General features: G+C 44.8%; 1 protein-coding gene across 1 annotated transcript; it reads right to left on the bottom strand.

The window, feature by feature from the left end:
• Positions 1–4,751: 4,751 nt before the first annotated feature.
• On the bottom strand, positions 4,752–19,364 carry LOC121275662 (bone morphogenetic protein 2-like). The gene is made up of 4 exons (XM_041183181.1): positions 19,284–19,364; positions 16,994–17,179; positions 14,610–14,781; positions 4,752–5,575 (listed from the first exon to the last, which is right to left on the bottom strand). The coding sequence occupies exons 1-4, from the start codon at positions 19,362–19,364 to the stop codon at positions 4,752–4,754; spliced, it is 1,263 nt and encodes a 420-aa protein (XP_041039115.1).
• Positions 19,365–19,676: the final 312 nt, after the last annotated feature.

Genomic DNA, 19,676 nt, shown 5'->3' with positions numbered 1-19,676 from the left:
TATTTAAGATGGTGGATGGGGTGCCAATGAAGCAGGCTGCTTTATACTGGATGGTGTTGAGCTTCTTGAGTGTTGCTGGAGCTGCACTCATCCAGGCAAGTGGAAAGTATTCCATCACACTCCTGAATTGTGCCTTGTAGATAGTGGACAGGCTTTAGGGAGTCAGGAGGTGAGTTACTGATGCAGAATTCCCATCCTCTGATCTGCTCTTGTAGCCACAGTATTTATATGGATCATTCAGTTCAATTTCAGCATGTTGACAGTGGGGGATTCAGGGATGGTAATGCCATTGAATGTCACGGACAGATGGTTAGATTCTCTCTTGTTGGAGATGGTCATTGCCTGGCACTTGTGTGGTGCAATTGTTACTTGCCACTTAACAGCCCAAACCTGAATTTTGTCCAGGTCTTGGCGCATTTGGACATGGATGGCTTCAGTATTTGAGGAGCCGCGAATGGTGTTGAACATTGTGCAATCATCTGCGAACATCCCCACTTCTGACCTTATGACGGAGGGAAATGTAGTGTAAGGGTATCTCGCATAGCAAGGGTTAATGTTGGACTGGGAAACAGTACCGTTCACAGTGTGATATAAACAGACACATGATCTGAGACTGGTGTCAGTTGCGGAGTGGACAGAGACCTGCATAGAAGCATGTAGTTAGCTCACAGCTTGGGCTACATCCCATATATATTGTACATAATTATGTTCTATCGCTAAATACTTAATGTTCAACCATACAAGACTCAGGACCTCTTTGTGAGACTTACTGAACATACAACAGGAAGGACATTGATGAAGCAACTGAAGATGGTTGGGCCTAAGACAGAACCCTGAGGAACTCCTGCTACAATGTCCTGGGATGAGATGATTGGCCTCCACCAACCACGACCATCTTCCTTTGTGCTAGGTATGATTCCAAGCAGAGGGGAGTTTTCCCCCTGATTCTCATTGAATTCAGATTTGCTAGGACTCCTTGATGCCATACTCAGTCAAATGCGGCCTTGGTGTCAAGGGCCATCACTCTCACCTCACCTCAGGAGTTCAGCTCTTATGTCCATAATTGAACCAAGACAATAATGAGGTCAGGAGCTGAATGGCCCTGGCAGAACCCAAATCGAGTGACAGCGAGCTAGTTATTATTGTGTAAGTGCCGCTTGATAGCACTGTTGATAACACCTTCTATCACTTTACTGATGATCGAGAGTGGACTGATGGGGTGGTAATTGGCTGTTTTGGATCTATCCCACTTTTTGTGTACAGGAAATACCTGGGCAATTTTCTAATTTGCTGAATAAATGCCAGTGTTCTAGCTGTACTGGAACAGCTTGGTTAGGGGCATGGCTAGTTCTGGAGCACAAGCCATCAGGACCATTGCCGGAAGGTTGTCAGGGACCCTAGCCTTTGCAGTATCCAGTGTCTTCAGCTATTTCTTAATATCACGTCGAGTGAGTTGAATTAGCTGAAGTCTGGCTTCTATGATGCTGGGGACCTCAGGAGGAGGCCAAGATAGATCATCAACTTGGCACTTCTGGCTGAAGATTGTAGAAAATTCTTCAGCCTTATCTTTTATGTTAATGTGCTGGGCTACCCCATCATTGAGGATGGGGATATTTGTGGAGCCTCCTCCTCCAGTGAGTTGTTTAATTGTTCGCCACCATTCACAACTGGATGTGGCAGGAGTGCAGAGGTTTGATCTGATTTTTTGGTTGTGGGATCACTTAGCCCTGTCTATCATGCGCTGCTTCTGCTGTTTGGCACACAAGTAATCCTGTGTTATAGCTTCACCAGGTTGACACTTCATTTTTAGGTATGCCTGATGCTGCTCCTGGCATGCCCTTCTGCACTCTTTATTGAACCAGGGTTGATCCCCGGCTTGAGGGTAATGGCCGAGTACAATGTACAACATATTTTTACATGCACAACCCTGTACTGCATCTGAGTTCCAGCATCTGTACGTCAGCCCCTATTCGGCTAGCTTCAAATTGGCGCCCAACACTCAATTGCGCATGCACAGTACTGTCAACACACACATCACATTGCAACTCAGCATGGCAGGCTCCATGAAGACCTTTGAAGTCTGCACCAAGACAACCTCGAGAGAAAAGATGCTGAGGAACATAGGGGACCGTAACTTGCAACTAACGTCGGAAAGTGCTGGTCCGCAGTAATTAGAATAAATAAATGCATACTTACCTGGTCTTCAAAATTATGCTGACCCTTCCATTCACCTGGGCTTGGGGCCTGCATTGAAAGACTCCTCACAGCAAAGTGTAGCAGTGGCAGATTCAAGGAGGCCTTTTTTATGGTAATTGCTGCTGTAAAGCAGGTAAATTTAAAGGGCCATGAAATTGACAGGCCAGGGGGAAGGTAAGTGTCTAAGGTAAGTGGATGGGGAGTGGGGGGGGGGCGGTCGGCGGGCTGGGGGTATCTTGGGGGGCGGTGTTTGGGGGCAGTGTCCGGGGTGGGTGTTGGGGGAGTTCCAGGGGGATAGGGTTGGGGATGGGGGGGGTCAGACAGAGGTCTGGGGGAGGGTGGAGTTGGGGGTGGGGGGTCGCTGATCAGAGGTCTTTTTAGGGGTTTGGGGTCATTTGGAGGTCCGTGGGGGTGGAGGTGGGGTCAGTCACAGGTCCAAGGGTGGGGTTGAGGGGTCAGTCGGAGATCCGGTGGGGTCAGGGTTGGGGGGAGTCGGTCAGAGGTCCAGATGGTGGGAGGACCGATCAGAGGTCCAAGGGGGAGGGAGGTGGTGGGGGGGTCCGTTGGAAGTCCGTTGGGGGGGTGGGGCAGGGATTCGGTCAGAGGTACAGTGGGGTAGAGGTGGGGTTGGTTCGGGGTTCGGGGGGAGATGGGTGTTGGTCGGAAGTCTGGGGGAAGTTCGGAGTGGGGTTGGGCTGATGGTCAGTTGGAGGTCTGGGGGTGGGGGAGTTTGGTTGGAGGTCGGTCGGAGGTCTGGGTGGGGCGGGCTTGGTGGTTGTTCGGAGAACCTGGGGTTGGAGGTGGGGATGGGTAGGTCAGAGGTCTGGGGGAAGTGGTCGAGGGGAACGGAAGTCTGGGAGGGGTGGGGCCTGGGGTTGTCAGAGATCGGGGGTGTTGGAGGTTGGAGGGTGGGAAGGGTGGGGGGTCAGAGGTCGGGAGCGAGGGGGATGGGGTTGGGGGTCAGAGGTCAGGGGTTGGAGGGGTCAGGGGTTTGGAGAGAGTGAAACTTTACAGAATATTTTCATAGTCCATGATGGCTGCAAATATCTATAATCTGTGCAAGAAATAGGCTTGATGGGGCAAATGGTCTTTTTCTAATTCCATGCTTTCATATGTATTTACATAATCTAAACATAGGAAACTTGGCACTTCAGCTACAAAATCATCCATGCCAAGTCATGTCAATATGTACTGCTACCTCCTTACCATATAAAGGGCACAGATGTTTTGATTTATAGCTGTATGATATTGTGAACATGGCGAGAAATCCAATTGGCTGCCTGTTTTAGCCTTACAGAAGGAAAAGCTGGAGAGAAATATCCCCTCATTGATCATTCAAACAGGCTCCTTTCCCAGTTATTCCTACAAAAAAAAATTAACTTGGAGATAGTGTCAGGTAGCTAAACCTACTCTCAGGTTTACCTCTTCCCATACTGCAGATTAAGTCCCCTCCCCATGCTTATATTCCCAAGTATTATGAATCAGATGTATTAAGTGAGGTAGTATACCTAGGTTTGATCCTGAACCTGATTTATCCAGATCAAACAACGTGATGTGTACTTGGTTAACAACGTAAGACACCACCTGAATATTATACAGATGGCTCAATATAATGAATTGTCACACATTTGCCCTCACCACTCTTTGGATACAAAGAAATCCTTTCACATGGAATGGAAAAACATGGAAAATGCACCATTGACATCAGCAGGGTTAAATTTCTTCATGACTTCTCTTGATCCACTGCCATAACTTCAGTTGAAGTTCAGTGGAAACCCCATTTATGCACGTAAAAAGGTTTCTGCCAAGGTGAAGGAGCACAAGAAGTTCCCAAAAAAAAAATCACCCCCAGGTTGTGGGATTGCTTTAACCAGTTCGCTTCAGTCATTTCATTCTTTCACAGGATGTAGGCGTTGCTGGCTAGACCAGCATTTACTGCCCATCCCTAGTTGCCCTTGAGAAGGTGCTGGTGAGCTGCCTTTTTGAACCACTGCAGTCCATGTGGTGTAGGTACACCCTCAGTGCTCAGAGGGAGGGAGTTCCAGGATTCTGATCCAATGACTGTGAATAAATGGCGATATAGTTCCAAGCCAGGATAGTGAGTGGCTTGGAGGGGAACTTGCAGGTGGTGGTGTCCCCATGTGTCTGCTACCCTTGTCCTTCCTGATGGTAAAGGTCATGGGTTTGAAAAATGCTGTCAAAGCAGCCTTGGTGAGTTATAGCAGTGCATCTTGTAGATGGTACACAATGCTGTATACTTCTATTCTAATTAGCTGTCCTTTTGGACTATCTTGCTTTCTTAAAAGATATGTAAGCTGTAAATATGAATCTTCAAGAATAAACCTGTTTAATGACACACCAAGGTAACCACAGAAAGAAATGTATGCATCATCTTTACTTTAATCTGACATGTAGGCTATATATAAGAGGGGGTAATAGAGGGTTGAATGTAACTATTATCAGGATAAAACATTTTTACTGCAGATGGTATAGCACATAAATACAAATAAATACTCTATGCAATAAATAGCTAAATTAGGAATTTGTTAATAAAATTAAGAGCAATGACATCTGGACACAACCATGTCATCAAATGCTGTAAGTGTTAATTTGTTATTACTGTTAAAATGCAGGAGAGTTAATGGTTCATAGGATGCAGGAACACAACAAGGCGCAGGAATAGCTCCGTTAGAAAGATGATTCATCTTTGATTTGATTAGAGTATGCATTGTAGCAAGTTTGTACTTCTGAGGACAAGTGCCATCACAGTAAAAGGCATTGTAACTTAGTGGGGCTCTAATCCAGTCTGACCATCCAATCTCCTCAAAAGATACATGTAGCGATCGTCTACAACACTGTATTTGATTTCTCTGGCAGTCCTCAGTGTGACTTTCACGGCGTGTGCGGACTTCTTTAAAAACCTTTTGTATTTCTATTTCCAGTTCTGCTTCAATGGTCACTTTGTCTTCGTCATTGTGTTTGTGACTGGAAAACCGGGGAAGCAACTCAAGTTCAAGGCCATAATTTTCCTGTGGGTAGTTTATCCAGTATTCAACTGTTTTTCGAATGTCAAACGTTTCAGCCCTCTCATAATTTGATGTAATGACTTTAGAGCCAAGGAAATGGAGCTGAAATTCTTTCCTTTCAATAGCTGGCTTGAGCAATTGGTAGATTTTCACAAGCTGCAGGTTTGCAGGCCTCTGTTTCTGATGTAAATTCGTATTCTGTTCTAAGTATTTGTAGATTTTCAGTTCACCTCTCAAAATCTTTACTTTAGGAAAGACAAGCCTGTTCCTGGCAATGGTAATATTAAAGTAAAGTCGCTGTTTATTGCTGGTCAGATCATTTGTTGTTTTAGTGGTGTTTTCCAAAACTGTCCCTGTTACAAACATAAGAGAAATATACATTGTTCAACAGTTTTTGGTGGATTTTCCTTGTATTCTTCTACTTCACTTTCTATAGTCTCAATGCTACACTTCTTTCCCTGAGAAAAAGATTGGGCTGGATACCGGCCTACTCCAAGGATTTGGAAATCACCACCTGTCAGCTGTGATAAAAGCAAAATACTGCAGATGCTGGAAATCTGAAACAAAAACAGAAAATGCTGGAAAAACTCAGCAGGTCTGACAGCATCTGTGGAGAGAAAAAAACAAAGTTAACGTTTCGAGTCTGTATGACCCTTCTTCAGACCTGTCAGCTGTGGCTCAATTGGTAGCACTCTTTGAGTCAGAAAGCTCCAAGTTCAAGTCCCAGTCCAGAGCATAAAAATCAAAGCTAGGGTTCTGAAAGTGCTATGTTCAAGTCCCAGTCCAGAGCATAAAAATCAAAGCTAGGGTTCAAGTACAGTAATGAAAGAGTGCTGCACTGTTAAAGGTGCTGCCTTTCAGATGAGATATTAACTTGAGGCCCTGTCTGCCCTCTAAGGTGAATGTAAAGGATCCCATGGCACAACTCAAAGAAAAGCAGGGGAGGTATCCCAGCCAACATTGATCCCTCAGTTGGCATTGCCAAACAACAGGTTTTCTGGTTATTGTCACATTGCTGTATGTGGGAGCTTGCGGTTTACAAATTGGCTGCTGCATTTCCTATATTACAATAATCACTACACTTCAAAACTACATCAGAGACTGTAAAATGCTTTGAGATGTCTGGTAGTTGTGAAAGTACTATATAAATGTTATCTTCCCAGATTTCTCTTTCCTCCTTCTGTGGCTTTGCTCAGTGTCACTTTGCTCAGACATGTCAGCCGTGGCTCAGGAGATAACACTCCTGCTTCTGAGTCAAAAGGTTAGGACTTTATGTCCACTCCAGAGACTTGAGTGCAAAAACCTAAGCTTACACCCCAGGACAGTACAGAGACATTATTGTCTGTGGTTGGTCATGCTGTCTTTTGAATTGGATGTTAAAACAAGGTTCCATCTTCCCTCTCAGGAGGCTGGAAAAGATCTTAAGGCATTATTTTATTGAAGAGCAAGTGAACTATCCCCTGTGTCCTGGCTAATATTTATCCTTTGATCAACATCACTAAAAAAAAAAACATATCTGGTTATTATCACATTATACTTGCTGTATACAAACTGGCTGCCACATTTCCTACCTTATAACAGTGACTACATTTCAAAGTACTTTAATAGCTGTAAAGCACTTTAGGATGGAATGTTCTGAGTTCTTGAGAGGCTCTATAAAAATACACGCCTTTCTTTCTTTTACCTCAAAAAACCACAGTTGAGGAATCACAGCTGTAAACTCTTCATTCCACCAGATTGTTGGAGCTCCAATGTCTTATCACCATGTTTATTCTTATATGTGTTGAATAGATCATTTGAAATTATGAAATCATTTAGGTAATGAGTCAGATGGACATATAAAAGTAGTTGTACTTTATAGCAATATCATCAGACCAACTTATATGAAAATCTGTCCAAGGAGTTATCTTGTGATGCAGCTTCCAAAGTGGAAGCAAATCATGGCCGTGAGTTTGGTGCTGTCAAGTTTTAAAGAGTAGTCAATGTAATAATATAGGTACTTTTAAGCATTTTTTTTCACTACTCTTCTCTCATGAGGACGCTATTTCTTAGTGGGATCTGTTCCATAGATGTTACGTTGCCTCTCTCCTGGACCTCACATAAGCAGCCTTTGCATGTCACTAATTAAACAGTGAATGGTGGATTACTTCACCATACGAGACTCTCAGAATTGAACCCACACAATGATCAAGGTTTAATGATGGCATTGCTAATCAGCTAACTCATCATAGGCCAACAATAAAACTTCAGTCCCTGGTGGCCTTTATAGTTTCATACAACATTGGGCAGTTATTAGACAAATTGCTGTTTATGAGATTCCCAACGTTTATGAGATTCCCAACATTTGTCAAAAGATTTCCCAATCTTTTGTACTAAAAAGTCTATGAATTTTGATAAATTTTATATAGGTAAATAAATGCAGCTTCTTTAATGAACATGGCAAAATCATGGAAACCCAATGGCCATTAATTTGATTTGAACATTTGATACAATAGGGTCATCCATGACAGCTTTCTATTTGTTACATATTTAATTAATTTGAGTTTATCATTTTGAAACCAAGTATATTCAACAGTAAAAAGAGCAATAACTTTCACGAATAAGGATATGAACTAAGCAATGACAATGGGTGGAATTTAATCCCCCACCCACCCTCCTCCTCCGGAAGGCAAGTTCCAAGGCGGGGAGGGAGGTGAACTATTAGATCAGGCAGAAGGTACAGGGTGGTGACCCTGCCTACCACCATCCCCACCCCAACCCCCCGCCCCCCCCACCCACCGCCCCCCGCCCCCCCCAACCCCTCCCCTCCACCCCCCCACCGCCCCACCACAATTAAGTCCAGGGCAGGAAGGTTTGCAGGCAGCTTCAGCCTTCCTGCCCCCGGATGCTAACAAAGGCCTTTTTTAAGGGTCTCACCCTGCCACTGTTGTTATTGAATCATTGGCGGGTGGGGGACTCGCCATGCTAAAAGACACAGGTACATAGAAGCAGGAGTAAGCCATTTGGCCTGTCGAGCCTGCTGCGTCATTCAATTAGATCATTGCTGATCATCTACCTCAACACCACTTTCCCGAACTATCCCCATATCCCTTGAAGTCACTAGTATCCAGAAATCTATCAATTTCTGCCTTGAACACACTCAATGATTGAGCTTCCAGAGCCCTCTGGGGAGAGAATTCCCAAGGTTCACCACCCCCGAGTGAGAAAAATTCCCCCTCATCTCAGACTTAAATGGCCTGCTTCTTATTCTGAGGTTGTGTCCTGTTAGACTCAACAGCCAGGGGAACATCCTATCTACATCTACCCTGTTAAGCCCTGTAAGAATTTTGTACATTTCAATGAGATCACTTCTCATTCTTCAAAATTCTAGAGAATACAAGGCCCAGTTTCCTCAATCTCTCCTCATAAGACAACCCAGCTACCCCAGGGATCATTCTGGTGAACCTCTGTTGCACTTCCTCTATGGCAAGTATATCTTTTCTTAGATAAGAAGACCAAAACTTCACACAATATTCCAAATGCAGTCTCACCAAGGCTCTATACTCAAATCCTCTTGCAATGAAGGCCAACATACCATTTGCCTTCCTAATTGCTTGCTGCACCTGCATGCTAGTTTTTAGTGACTCATGAACAAGGACACCCAGGCCCCTTTTGACATCAACATTTCCAACCTCCTAACCATTTAAGAAATGCTCTGCCTTGCTGTGGATAACTTCACACTTATTCACATAGTGCTGTAACTTCTGAGCTCCAGGGCATTGTATTGTTTGGGGTGGGGGGGGGGGTGGGGGGGCGGCGTTGGGGAGTACCCGAACAATGTACTGGGGAATCCCCTTCAGAGGTTCACAGGTAAGGTTAGTACAGCAATGGCCTGGAAATGGAAACCTCCCATGGGCAATTGCCTTCCACAGGGAACCATCCGAAATGTGACTTAAATTGCAAACTACGGATAGTTCCAACTGTGTTACATCAATACTTAGGCCCTACACCCTCCCCTCCCCCAAGGCCCGACCAAACTTGACCTGACTCCCCCACAAGGTCCAACAACCCCCCGACAAGGCCCCATCCTCCAAGGCCCCGCCCAACCCAACACCCCATCCCCGATGCCTGACCTCCCCCCAACCTGCAACACTGATTGCCACTCTGAGGAAGCTCAGGCCCATCATATTCCATCTGCTATGTTCTTACCCATTCATTTAGTGTGATAAACTTGGAGTGCAGGGCAGGTTTCTTGCAAGGAAAAGTAAACTTTATTAACAGAGCTCCTGATGAAGCTGCATGCTTGTTCTGAGACCCAGACTAGAAAGCTCCGCCCCTAACATTACCCATGTTTAGAGCTGATTTGTCTGTATAGTCACATGGTCCCCATAACAATATGAAAGGTTTATCTTACAATTACTACATTCCTCCCCCTTTAACTTGGTTTTACATTTCCTATTTACAAGAATAACTTAACTTATGAATGCAAATAAATAGTTCATGCAATTATAGATTTAGTCTTTGAGGAGGTTTGCTGAGTCAAGTACAGTGACACATTTCTACAACTTGAAATTCTTCCATGGGATCAACTTGACCAGGAACTGCAGCCTCAGGGACATCCTTAGACAATGGCAGTTCAGAATTATTTACTTCAACAGACATCAGGTATATCTGTTCTTTATCGATCTGGCACCTCAGGGTTCAAAGGTTCGACTTTGATTTCAGGTGGAGTAACTGGTTGCAGGAATGTCTCTCTACTTCTGAGATGATCCACATGTTTCCTAATAATCCTTTTTTCCACTTGATAAGATAAAGGTCCTGTTTCAGAGACGATTGTACCAGGAACACATCTCGGTCCAGTTTCAAAATTTCATTCAAGAGCTGTCTTTTACACAGTAAATTCTCGACCTTTACTGTGGACATCATGATTCACTTTCTGACTCCCCTGGTTTCTCTCCACCTGCCACTCTAAATTAGACAATACTAGACTCAATCTTGTACAAAGTCAGTGCTTCATTAACAATTCAGACAGTGTTGAACCCGTGGTTACATGAGGAGTTGTGCGATAGTTGATCAGAAATCCCTAAATTTGTGTTTCTAACGTTCCCTTGGATAGTTTCTTCATGCCTGTTTTAAAGGTTTGTACTGCTCTTTTTGCTAACCCATTGGATGAGGGATTATACAATGTTGTTCGGAAGTGTTTAATCCCATTAGGGTTCACAAATCTTTGGAATTTGGTATGAGTGAAAGCAGTACCATTGGCCCATAACTTCTGCGCTCCCTAACGGCAGATTTGGGGGGGGTAACCCCAAAGTTTCCCTGGGGAATCCCTCTGGCAAGTTCCCAGATAAGGGTTTGCACGGAAACTGTCCAGAAGCGCACTTCCTCTGGACAATTGCGGTATGCTGGGAACAATCCAAAAATGTGATTTAAATTGCAAACTTCGGATGGTTCCGCTAGAGTTATACCAATAGTTACTCAGCAAAAGTTAGCAGAATTAAAATCTCTTCTAAGTAACTATTGTAAAGACCCAGACCGACCTCATGGGACTCAGCCACACCTGACTTCTGACATCCCCCCAACCAGCCAGCCCTGCACTCCGGCATCCCGCCAAACACCCCTACTCCCCGCCCCCAACCTCGGACTCCCCAACCACCCCACCAACACCCCTGCTAACCTTGGACCCCACCAACAACCACAACCCCTGACCTCGGACCCCCAACCACCACCCATCTCCCCCCCCCCAGCTTCTGACCCCCCAACCTTGGCCCAACCAACCCCCAGACTTCTGACATCCACACCCCCCAGACCTCAGACCACCCCCCCCACCACCCCGAGATTCTTCTGAGGCTTATGCATCTGACTATCCTTGCAATACCTGTTCTAGGACTCTTGATAAAATTGGATCCCGATTTGTCTAATTCTTTATCTATTTAGCGCAGACTGGCGAGGAGTCCAGGAAATTCTACACAAGTATCACTTCTTGAGACACTGGAGTATATGTAATGCTATCTGGCAAAGGATGCGACTGAGGGCATTTACATTTTGTATATGCACACCCAGACGGTGCATAAATGTGCATCATATGATAACAAAATTAAAGCCCCGTCTTTGAATTCTCGCAGAAGCTATCAATGGGATTACTTTATCTTCACTAAACAATCCTAACAGTGGCTTTTCATCCGACACTATGGTGAAATGTCAACCGTGCAAATAGTGATGGAACTTCTTTATTCCAATTACAATAGATAGCCCTTATTTTTCAATTTGTGAGTAACCCTTCTCTGTTGCAGAAAGGGTTCTGGATGCATATCCTACTAGTCTTTCAGATCCGTCCTCCGCCTTGTGTGACAATACCTCTCCCACTCCGAAGGGAGATGCATCACATGTGAATATTAATTCCTTAGACAGGTTATAATGTACTAGCAGACATGACGAGTGTAAAAACTTCTTCACTTTTATGAAGGCTTCCTCTTGCTGTGCCTTCCAGGACCATCTGTGGTTCTTCTTTAATAATAAGTGTAAAGGAGCTAACACTGTAGACAGATTATGCAAGAATTGACCGTAATAGTTTACAATGCCCAAAAAGACTTGAGCTCCATGACGTTGGTGGGAGAAGGCGCTTCCTTGATTGACTTTCTCCTCTAATGAATGCAACCCTTGAGCATCCACTCGATGACCCAAATACGTGACTTCAGTTGCTTGAAAAGTGCACTTCTCTTTTTTCAAATGTATGTCAGCTTCCAAAAATCTCTTCCAAACCTCTTCCAGGTTGGCCAAATGGTCTGCTTCCATTGATCCTGTGAACAGGGTGTCATCTAGGTACACTATAGCTCAGGGAAGTCCTTGTAGTAAGCTTTCCATGGCTCTTTGAAAAATCAAACAGGCAGATGATACACTGAAGGGTAGGTGTGTATATTGGTACAGGCCCTTGTGCGTGTTTATGGTGACATACCTTCTTGATGTGTTGTCCAGTTCTAGCTGTTGGTATACACGGCTCATGTCCAGTTTAGTGTCGGATCTTCCTCCTGCAAGTTTAGCATCCAGATCTTCAATCCTTGGGACTGGGTATTTGTCTAATTTCACAGCCTTGTTCACAGTTAATTTATAATCTTTGCAGATGCGAATAGTTTGATTTGGTTTCATCACAGGGACTATGGGTGCTGCCCATTCTGAAAGTTGGACTGGTTGGATTATTCCTAACTTCTCCAAATGGCACAATTTCACATCCACCTTCTCCTTTAGGGTATAAGGCACAGGTCTTGCCTTAAAAAAATGGTTTCAGCAGCAGCTTTTGGTTCATTTGTATTGTGCAGTTCATTCAACTTAGCCTGCTGTCTGAATGGCTATCTTGGTCCCACCCTGCACTGTTTCACAACATGCCCTTTTTTCTGACAGTGGTGGCATTCTGCCTCTTTAAACCTGCAGGTTTCTAGTACATGATTACCCCCACATTGGTAACACTTTAACTTCTGGATTAATGGTGAGCTGCTTCCAGTATTTCTTTTTGTTTTTCTAGTGGTAGGGACCCACTTACTTTGTGGTAGCCTCCCTGGTCTTTGCACCATGCCTGGTAGCAGGTTCCAGCCCTAACTTAAGAACGGGCCATGTTGCACACTCTGCAAAGTCTGCAAGTCCCTCTCAGCACTCTCCATTGCTAGCGCTATTTCCATGGCGCGCTTCAGGTAAATATTAACTTCTGCAAGCAAATGGTGCAGAATGGCCTCGTCATGTACACCGCAAAACAAATAATCTTGCAACATTTAATTTAAAGTATCACCAAAGCCATAGTGCGATCGACTCGCTGGGGGCCCTTACTCTAGAGTTGAACTTAAACCTTTGCATGATCACCGGTGGCTTAGGCTGAAAATGTGCCTTCATGATGTCTACTAACTCAGTGAAGGATCTTGAATTCAGCACATTCAAATCAGAAAGGGGAGGTTGTGGCATAGTGGTATCTTCACTGGACTGGTATTCCAGAGACCCAGGGTAATGCTCTGGGGACCAGGGTTCAAATCCCACCATGGCAATTTGAATTTAGTAAAAATTGGGAATTACAAGTCTGATGATGAAACTGATTGTTGTCACTAATGTCCTTTAGAGAAGGAAATCTGCTATCCTTACCTACCCTACATGTGATTCAGACACATTGCAATGTGGTTAAATCTTAAATGCCATCTGGGGGGAAAAAAAGGGCAATTTAGGGATGGACAATAAATGCTGGCCTAGCCAGTGATGCCCATATCCCAAGAAGAAATTTTTAAAAAAGAGTTGAAGACCAACACCTGAACAAATTTCATATCATGCTGTACTTGAGCTGAGTCACTACTGCAATGCTGTATTTAAATTAATTGGTCAACAGGGGAGCTGGGCACCATAAGCGGCCTCCAGGAAGCTGGAACTGCCTACTTGGTACCAGTTTCAGAACAGCATCCTTGATCTCTCTCTTGGTAAACAGTCTCCTAAAGTACTCTGCTGGTCCCCTGAGGGGGCTGCCGCTGCCTTGATGATTTGAGCAGACAGCTCCTTGGAAGGCCAGGTCGAAAGCGGCCATGGATGATGAGGTTTGGTGCGGCACTCATGCTGCCAGTAGGACATCCTTCAGATTTCAACTCAAAGCAATTGAAAATTACCAGGTCCCTGCAGCACAACATGCACAAGCCTGTTTGACTTTGCTGGGAAGAAAAAATTTAAGTTCTAAACTCGAACAGATGGGCCCCTTAGTGAGCTCCTTAGTGAGCTTAAAGAGCCATTAATTGGTGGTGAATGCATTTCCTGCATCCTCTGTTTCCCCACCACACCCCAACCCCTCTGCCAGCCCTTTGAAAATACGAAATTGCACCAGAGGAGTCAGGATTCCAACATGACCACCGGCACCAGGATTTTCAAAGCCCGCCCTCATTGGGTTCCAACCCCATGGCCCTTTAAAAATTCCCAGGAATGTCCCAAAGCACATCACAGAAAATGAAGTACTTTTGAAATGCACTCACTTTGTGACGCAAAAACAACAAAGCCTATCCATTCTACACCTGGCTGATGATTCCCATCTGCAACCCAATCACAAGCAGCCAGCACTCATAAAACGAAAGTCACAGCAGTGTCCACCGGCACATTCGAGGCCTCCCACGATCGGTGGGCACTGCGGGGGCTGAGAAAAAATCACCACCCCCAGAAATAATTTTATTTTGTAAGTTCCCTTTGACATTTTCTTTTAGTTACAGTGCCCCATCAGGGGCTGCTTTCTCCCTCTCATTTTTTGAGTTCTGTTTAATTTATTGAGTTTTGATTATCTCGAAAGGTCTAAAATGAGAGTTGTGCTGCTGTGAGAAACATCATCAAGCTAACAATTAAGGTGCTGAAGCAATGGTTTGCTGCCTGGGACACTCTGCGGAGCTCTCCTGTATTCACCAGACCAGTGTCCCGATTTGTGGTGGTCAGTTGCACCCTCCACAGCCTGGCCATCATGCGCCATAGCCTTTGTTATCACTGGCTTGAGAAGCACTTCAGGAAGAGGAGGAGGTAGGCTCACGTCCACCTTCCTAGGTGGGCTGTCCATGAGTGCATCTTTTGACTTTTGTTCCTGTGAACACAACCGCAAATCACCATTGAATAGGAGTCTCACATCTTACCCTCCCTCTGTTACGAGCCATGACAGTGTCTTCTAGGCCACGTTCATGAATAAAAGCCATCACAAGGCAACCATTCTATATCAACTTTATCCAAGAAAACATCCAATACTGCATACTGTAGTCAACTACTCACACTTCTGTGTAGTGCCTGTCGTGTGGATGCTTTTGCCTGTCCTCGTGCTCGTAAAGCAACTTCCACAGAGCTGGCACCCAAGCTATCCTTTCCTCCTGCCCTGGTTGCAGGCAACTCATGCCCAATGTTTCCCCGCTTCTATGTTAACCTCTAAAGTTTGCTCAGTGCCAGTATCTGACTGCTAGTATCAGATCAAGTGACCGTGTTTCTTCCTCCTCTGTCTCTTCTCCCTCAAAGCCTTCAGCCTCCCACACCACTCATTGGTCAGGCAGCAGTTCTTGTGTATCTAGTTCATAAAGACACAAGAGCAGGGTTCTGTGATACTGTGTCCAAGCTGTGAGACGTAGGGATGTGCCTTCTAACAGTGTTAAGTTTCTAAGGATAAGATAAAGCATGTGAATGTGAGGAATGAGTCATTGTTGATAGTGATTGTTGGTAGGCATCTGAATGACATCTGGCGAATGAAACAGTGTGTGAGGTGGGTGGTGCAATTGCTAGGATATGGTGTGTGAGCATGCATTCATTGACCTTGACCATTCATGTGAGCCATAAAATTTCTTTCAGCACCACATCCCTGTCCTTGCGCATTGACCATTGCACTGCCTTCTCAGCACTTCAATCAATCAGCATCGCAATCAGTATTTTCCGTTTGCTTCCCTTGTTGGATAAGTGTGAACTAGCTTCTCCCAAAAGCAAGGGACTCTCAAAGAAAAATGCACCCATAATGAAGCGCTATGGAACCATTTATGCAGCACTCTGGAAATCTCCATATTTCCCTTGTGGCTAGTTCACACAAGAATACTAAAGGAATCAGGCTCTCCCAGCATCCACAATGCAAGTGAAAAAGACAATGGCCAGAATCTTTGGGTCAGCGAGCGGGGGTGGGGCCCGCTCGCCAACGCGTAAAATGCCGTGCAGTGACGTCAGGCTTGCGTCCCGACATCACTGCGCGTCATTCAAATCTTGAGTTTGGTGGGCGCGCACCAGAGTCAGCTGCGCACCCGCCGAACTATCAAAGACCTATTAAGGCCAGTTAAACAGCAATTAAAATAATTAACTGACATGCCAGTCCAACCCCAAGGTTGGCGGGCAGGTGAAGAGCCGCCACAGGCGGGATGAGGTTTCATGAAGGTTTTTGAACTTTAATAAAAACTTTCAAAAAAATTCATAGACGTGTCCCAGCTCATGTGACACTGTCACATGAGGGGACATGTTTTAAATTTTTATTTTACTTTATTTAAATTTTTAAATATCAAACTGACCTCTTTGAGGCAGCTCTGTGCCTCAGGGAGATTTCTGCGCTCTTTCACGTGCATGCGCATGCGCGAAAGAGCGCAGGCCCCGACTCAGCCTACTCCCCCCGACCGCGCAGGGACTGCTCAGCATTTCCGGGTGCGCATCATGCTGGGCGGGCCTTAATTGGCCCGCCCACTTAAAATGGCGGCGCGCAGACAATCACAGGCGTCGATCGGCTGCACACCCGCCCACGCCCGCTCCCACCCAACCCCCCCCCGATGGGGAGAAAATTCTCCCCTATGGGCAGAATCTTCCAGTCATCGGGCGGGCCCAGGAGCGGCTGTGAAACAGTCCACTGCCCGCAATCAGGCCCCAACCACGATTTCACGTTGCCTGGCCAATTAACAGCCAGCTAGTGTGAAAGGCACACTGAGAACCTCAGCGCTGCCAGGGTGGGAGTGGGAGGAGGGCGAGTGCAAACATCTGCACATGCGTGGGGGAGTGCGCAATGAAACTCCCTGAAGGCAGGCAGCTGCCTCAGGGAGCTGAAGAATTTTACAATCAAAGAGAAAGATTTTTAAGATGTTAAAAACATGTCGCGACATAGAACTCAGTAACAATAGCAGAAAGATAATAAAAATTATGTCTAAAAATTTTAATTTTTTTAAATTACTTTTGGAAACCCCAGCCTGCTCATGGATGAGGTTTCATAAAAAAGCTAAAGGCCGTCTGGCCAATTCACCTATCAGCCAACCATAAGGCTGGGCGGGCAGCGAAAAATTGTTTTCAATTACTTGATTAAGGACGTTAATAGGCTTCTTAATTGTTGGCAGGCGTGTTGCTGACTCTTGCGTGCGCCCACCGACCGAAATAACGCGCGAATGCACAATGACGTAGGAATGCTTGACTGCGTCATCGCGCGCTACTTTACGCCCGATCAGATTGGGCACGCGCCTGCCCGCGGGCTGTAAAATCCTGCCCTATAAGATTAAAACTATAAGCCTCTGACGATAACGGAAGAAAATCACTGACCACCAACACACCTCATTCACAACACTGCTGCTAAACCTTAAGCTCATCTTAAACTGGCCAGTGATCAGCAGCAACGAGACTTGGACTAAACCACAAACAAGCACCCCCTGCAATCCACAGGATAGATCCTGCTCTGAGAAGGTGATGGTGGGACCATTCCTTGAACGATTGCAGTCCACATGGTGATGGTTCTTCCAGAATGGTAAAGAATTTCTGAATATTGACCCAGTGATATACATTAAGTCACAATGGTGTCTGACCTAAAATATAATTTGGAGATGATGGTGTTTCCATGAGATTGCTCGTCTTGTCCTTCTTAGTGGTAGAGGTTGAATGAAAGGGAGGCACCATCAAAATAAACTGATTGAATTGCTGTACTGCATCCTACATACTTACTGCTGTCACAGTGTGCTGGCAGTGGATGGTGTGAATACTGAGTCCAATTCCCTGATCTGAGGCATTAAAAAAAAAATCAATTTTCAATCGTCGAGGTTCATCTGTTCCTTTAAGTCACCACCACCCACTTCTCTTTATGTGCTAGAGTATCCCTGCTGTGGTATTATCTGAATTTTCCAAGTTGGCAATGGTGAGCCCTCTCTTGTTTGCAGGGATTTTTCTGGGACCCTCCCTGAAAATTTAATGGACCCTAACCCAAGAAAATGGGTCAAGGTCAGGAGAGCAGGCGCAAGTCAGACTTTACCCTCCAAGAACTGATTGAGGAAAGTTCAGCCCTCAATTCTCAATAAATCTACAGTTGTACCATTACATACATTCATCCAATTGTATGAATATCATGAATCAAAAACAGCATCAGGGCAGATAATCACTGCCAGTGAGAAGAGTGACCAAAAACAGGAAACATACACCTACATGTACACATGTATACGTAATACCGAAATAGTCTGTTTCAGAAATGATTAACTTGTATATTTTGTTGAAATTACCAGGAGTGATTAATTTATATCTAACGTAATCTAATCTCATGGTGTCAGATAACAGTTATAAACAATTTGAGTTTTACTCTGTCAGTTTAACTTTCCAATGTTTGACCTAAACTGATAAAACAACATAAGGCCCTCGTCATCGAAAATCATTGAAATTTGAGATAATTTGTTAACATGGAAAAAATTAAAGTGCATTTTGCAATTTTTATTGTATAATAATCTGTATGATTTGATCATGTTTCAGGGCATCCTGTAAAGTAATAATAAACTGCTGCACTATCATTTGCAGTTGAATCGAAATGTGTGTTTCGCCCAAATACAGCTGTCCAGTGAGGTGAATAAACTTCCATTATTTGCCTTGATATGGACTTTTGTTTGCAAAATGCAGTAGAAAAAATCTCTGAAGTTAATTCGACTTTTTTTAAAAATGCCAAAATAAACAATAAGATTAGCTGAAGGATAAACCAGAAACCAGAAAGTGTGCTCATATTTAATTTACTATTTATTACCTTTGTCAATCTTTTAACTTGCATTTTCACTTAATAGTTACCCTATTTTACATGCAGTTCTCCAGTCAACAGGGCAGGCGGTTTATGTGGGGAGGGAGACAGTTTATGCTGCTGACAAAGAGATAGTAGTAGAGGTAGATGGCTGATTCAGCTGTTCTCCTAGAAATGATAGTGCTGGGTTGGATTCTTTTTAGAGATCTCTGTCTGCAGTAAGGCCATCCCTGGTTGGTCACAGTCAGCAAACAGGGTTCAAAGCTTGGAAGGTGGGGTGAAATGAGAAGGAGGAAGGAGGGACCCCACTTGGGTCTTCTCTCATCAGCACCTCAACTGCTTGTGCTCTTACTACAGGGAAAGCAGAAGTTCAAACGCACACGTAAGGTGGGCCTGTCACATGGCCATCACTAAATCATTTTATGTCTGGCAATCCACTGTTGAATATCTCAGGTGATTGCCTTGATGCCTTGCTAATGGGTACATGATAAGTGGCTCACTCATATTCTCCAGAGGCGGTGTCTCCATATCAGTGTGTTGCAATTTAGAGTACAGTGATGCAAATTACAGTAGCTATCTTTGTTGCAAGCTCAAGGCCAAAAACTTACCTGTGACGGGCGGGTTGGGTGGGAGCGGGTGGAGGCAGGCACGGAGCTGATTACCACCCACAATCGGCTGCACGCCGCCATTTTATGTGGGCGGGCCTTAATCGACCCATCCAGCATGACACACGGCCGGTAGCGCTTAGCGTTACCTGTGCGGGCAGCGAGAGGAGGGAGAGGAGGGGCCTGCACTCTTTCGCACATGCATGCGAAAGAGCACAGGAATCTCCCTGAGGCACGGAGCTGCCTCAGGGAGATTAAGCACATAATAAAAGTTTATAAATAATAAAGTTAAAAATAATTTAAACATGCCCCCTCATGTGACAGTGTCACATGAGCTGGGACACGGTTATGAGTTGTGCAAAAATTAATTAATAATTTTATAAAACCTTCAGGAAA

This window comes from Carcharodon carcharias, chromosome 1 (assembly GCF_017639515.1).
Source record: "Carcharodon carcharias isolate sCarCar2 chromosome 1, sCarCar2.pri, whole genome shotgun sequence".
Lineage (NCBI taxonomy): Eukaryota > Metazoa > Chordata > Chondrichthyes > Lamniformes > Lamnidae > Carcharodon > Carcharodon carcharias.
This window is presented reverse-complemented; position numbering and strand designations above follow the sequence as displayed.

Bases quoted from the DNA above. Each gene is read 5' to 3' on its own strand.
- LOC121275662 (XM_041183181.1), bottom strand. From the start codon at position 19,364: ATGGCGGCGTGCAGCCGATTGTGGGTGGTAATCAGCTCCGTGCCTGCC. The intron at 14,782-16,993 runs GTAATTGAAAAC...TTGTGTTCACAG, and splicing joins CTATTAACGTCCTTAATCAA to GAACAAAAGTCAAAAGATGC. The intron at 5,576-14,609 runs GTGAATACAGGA...TGTTTGTAACAG, and splicing joins CAAATCGGGACACTGGTCTG to GGACAGTTTTGGAAAACACC.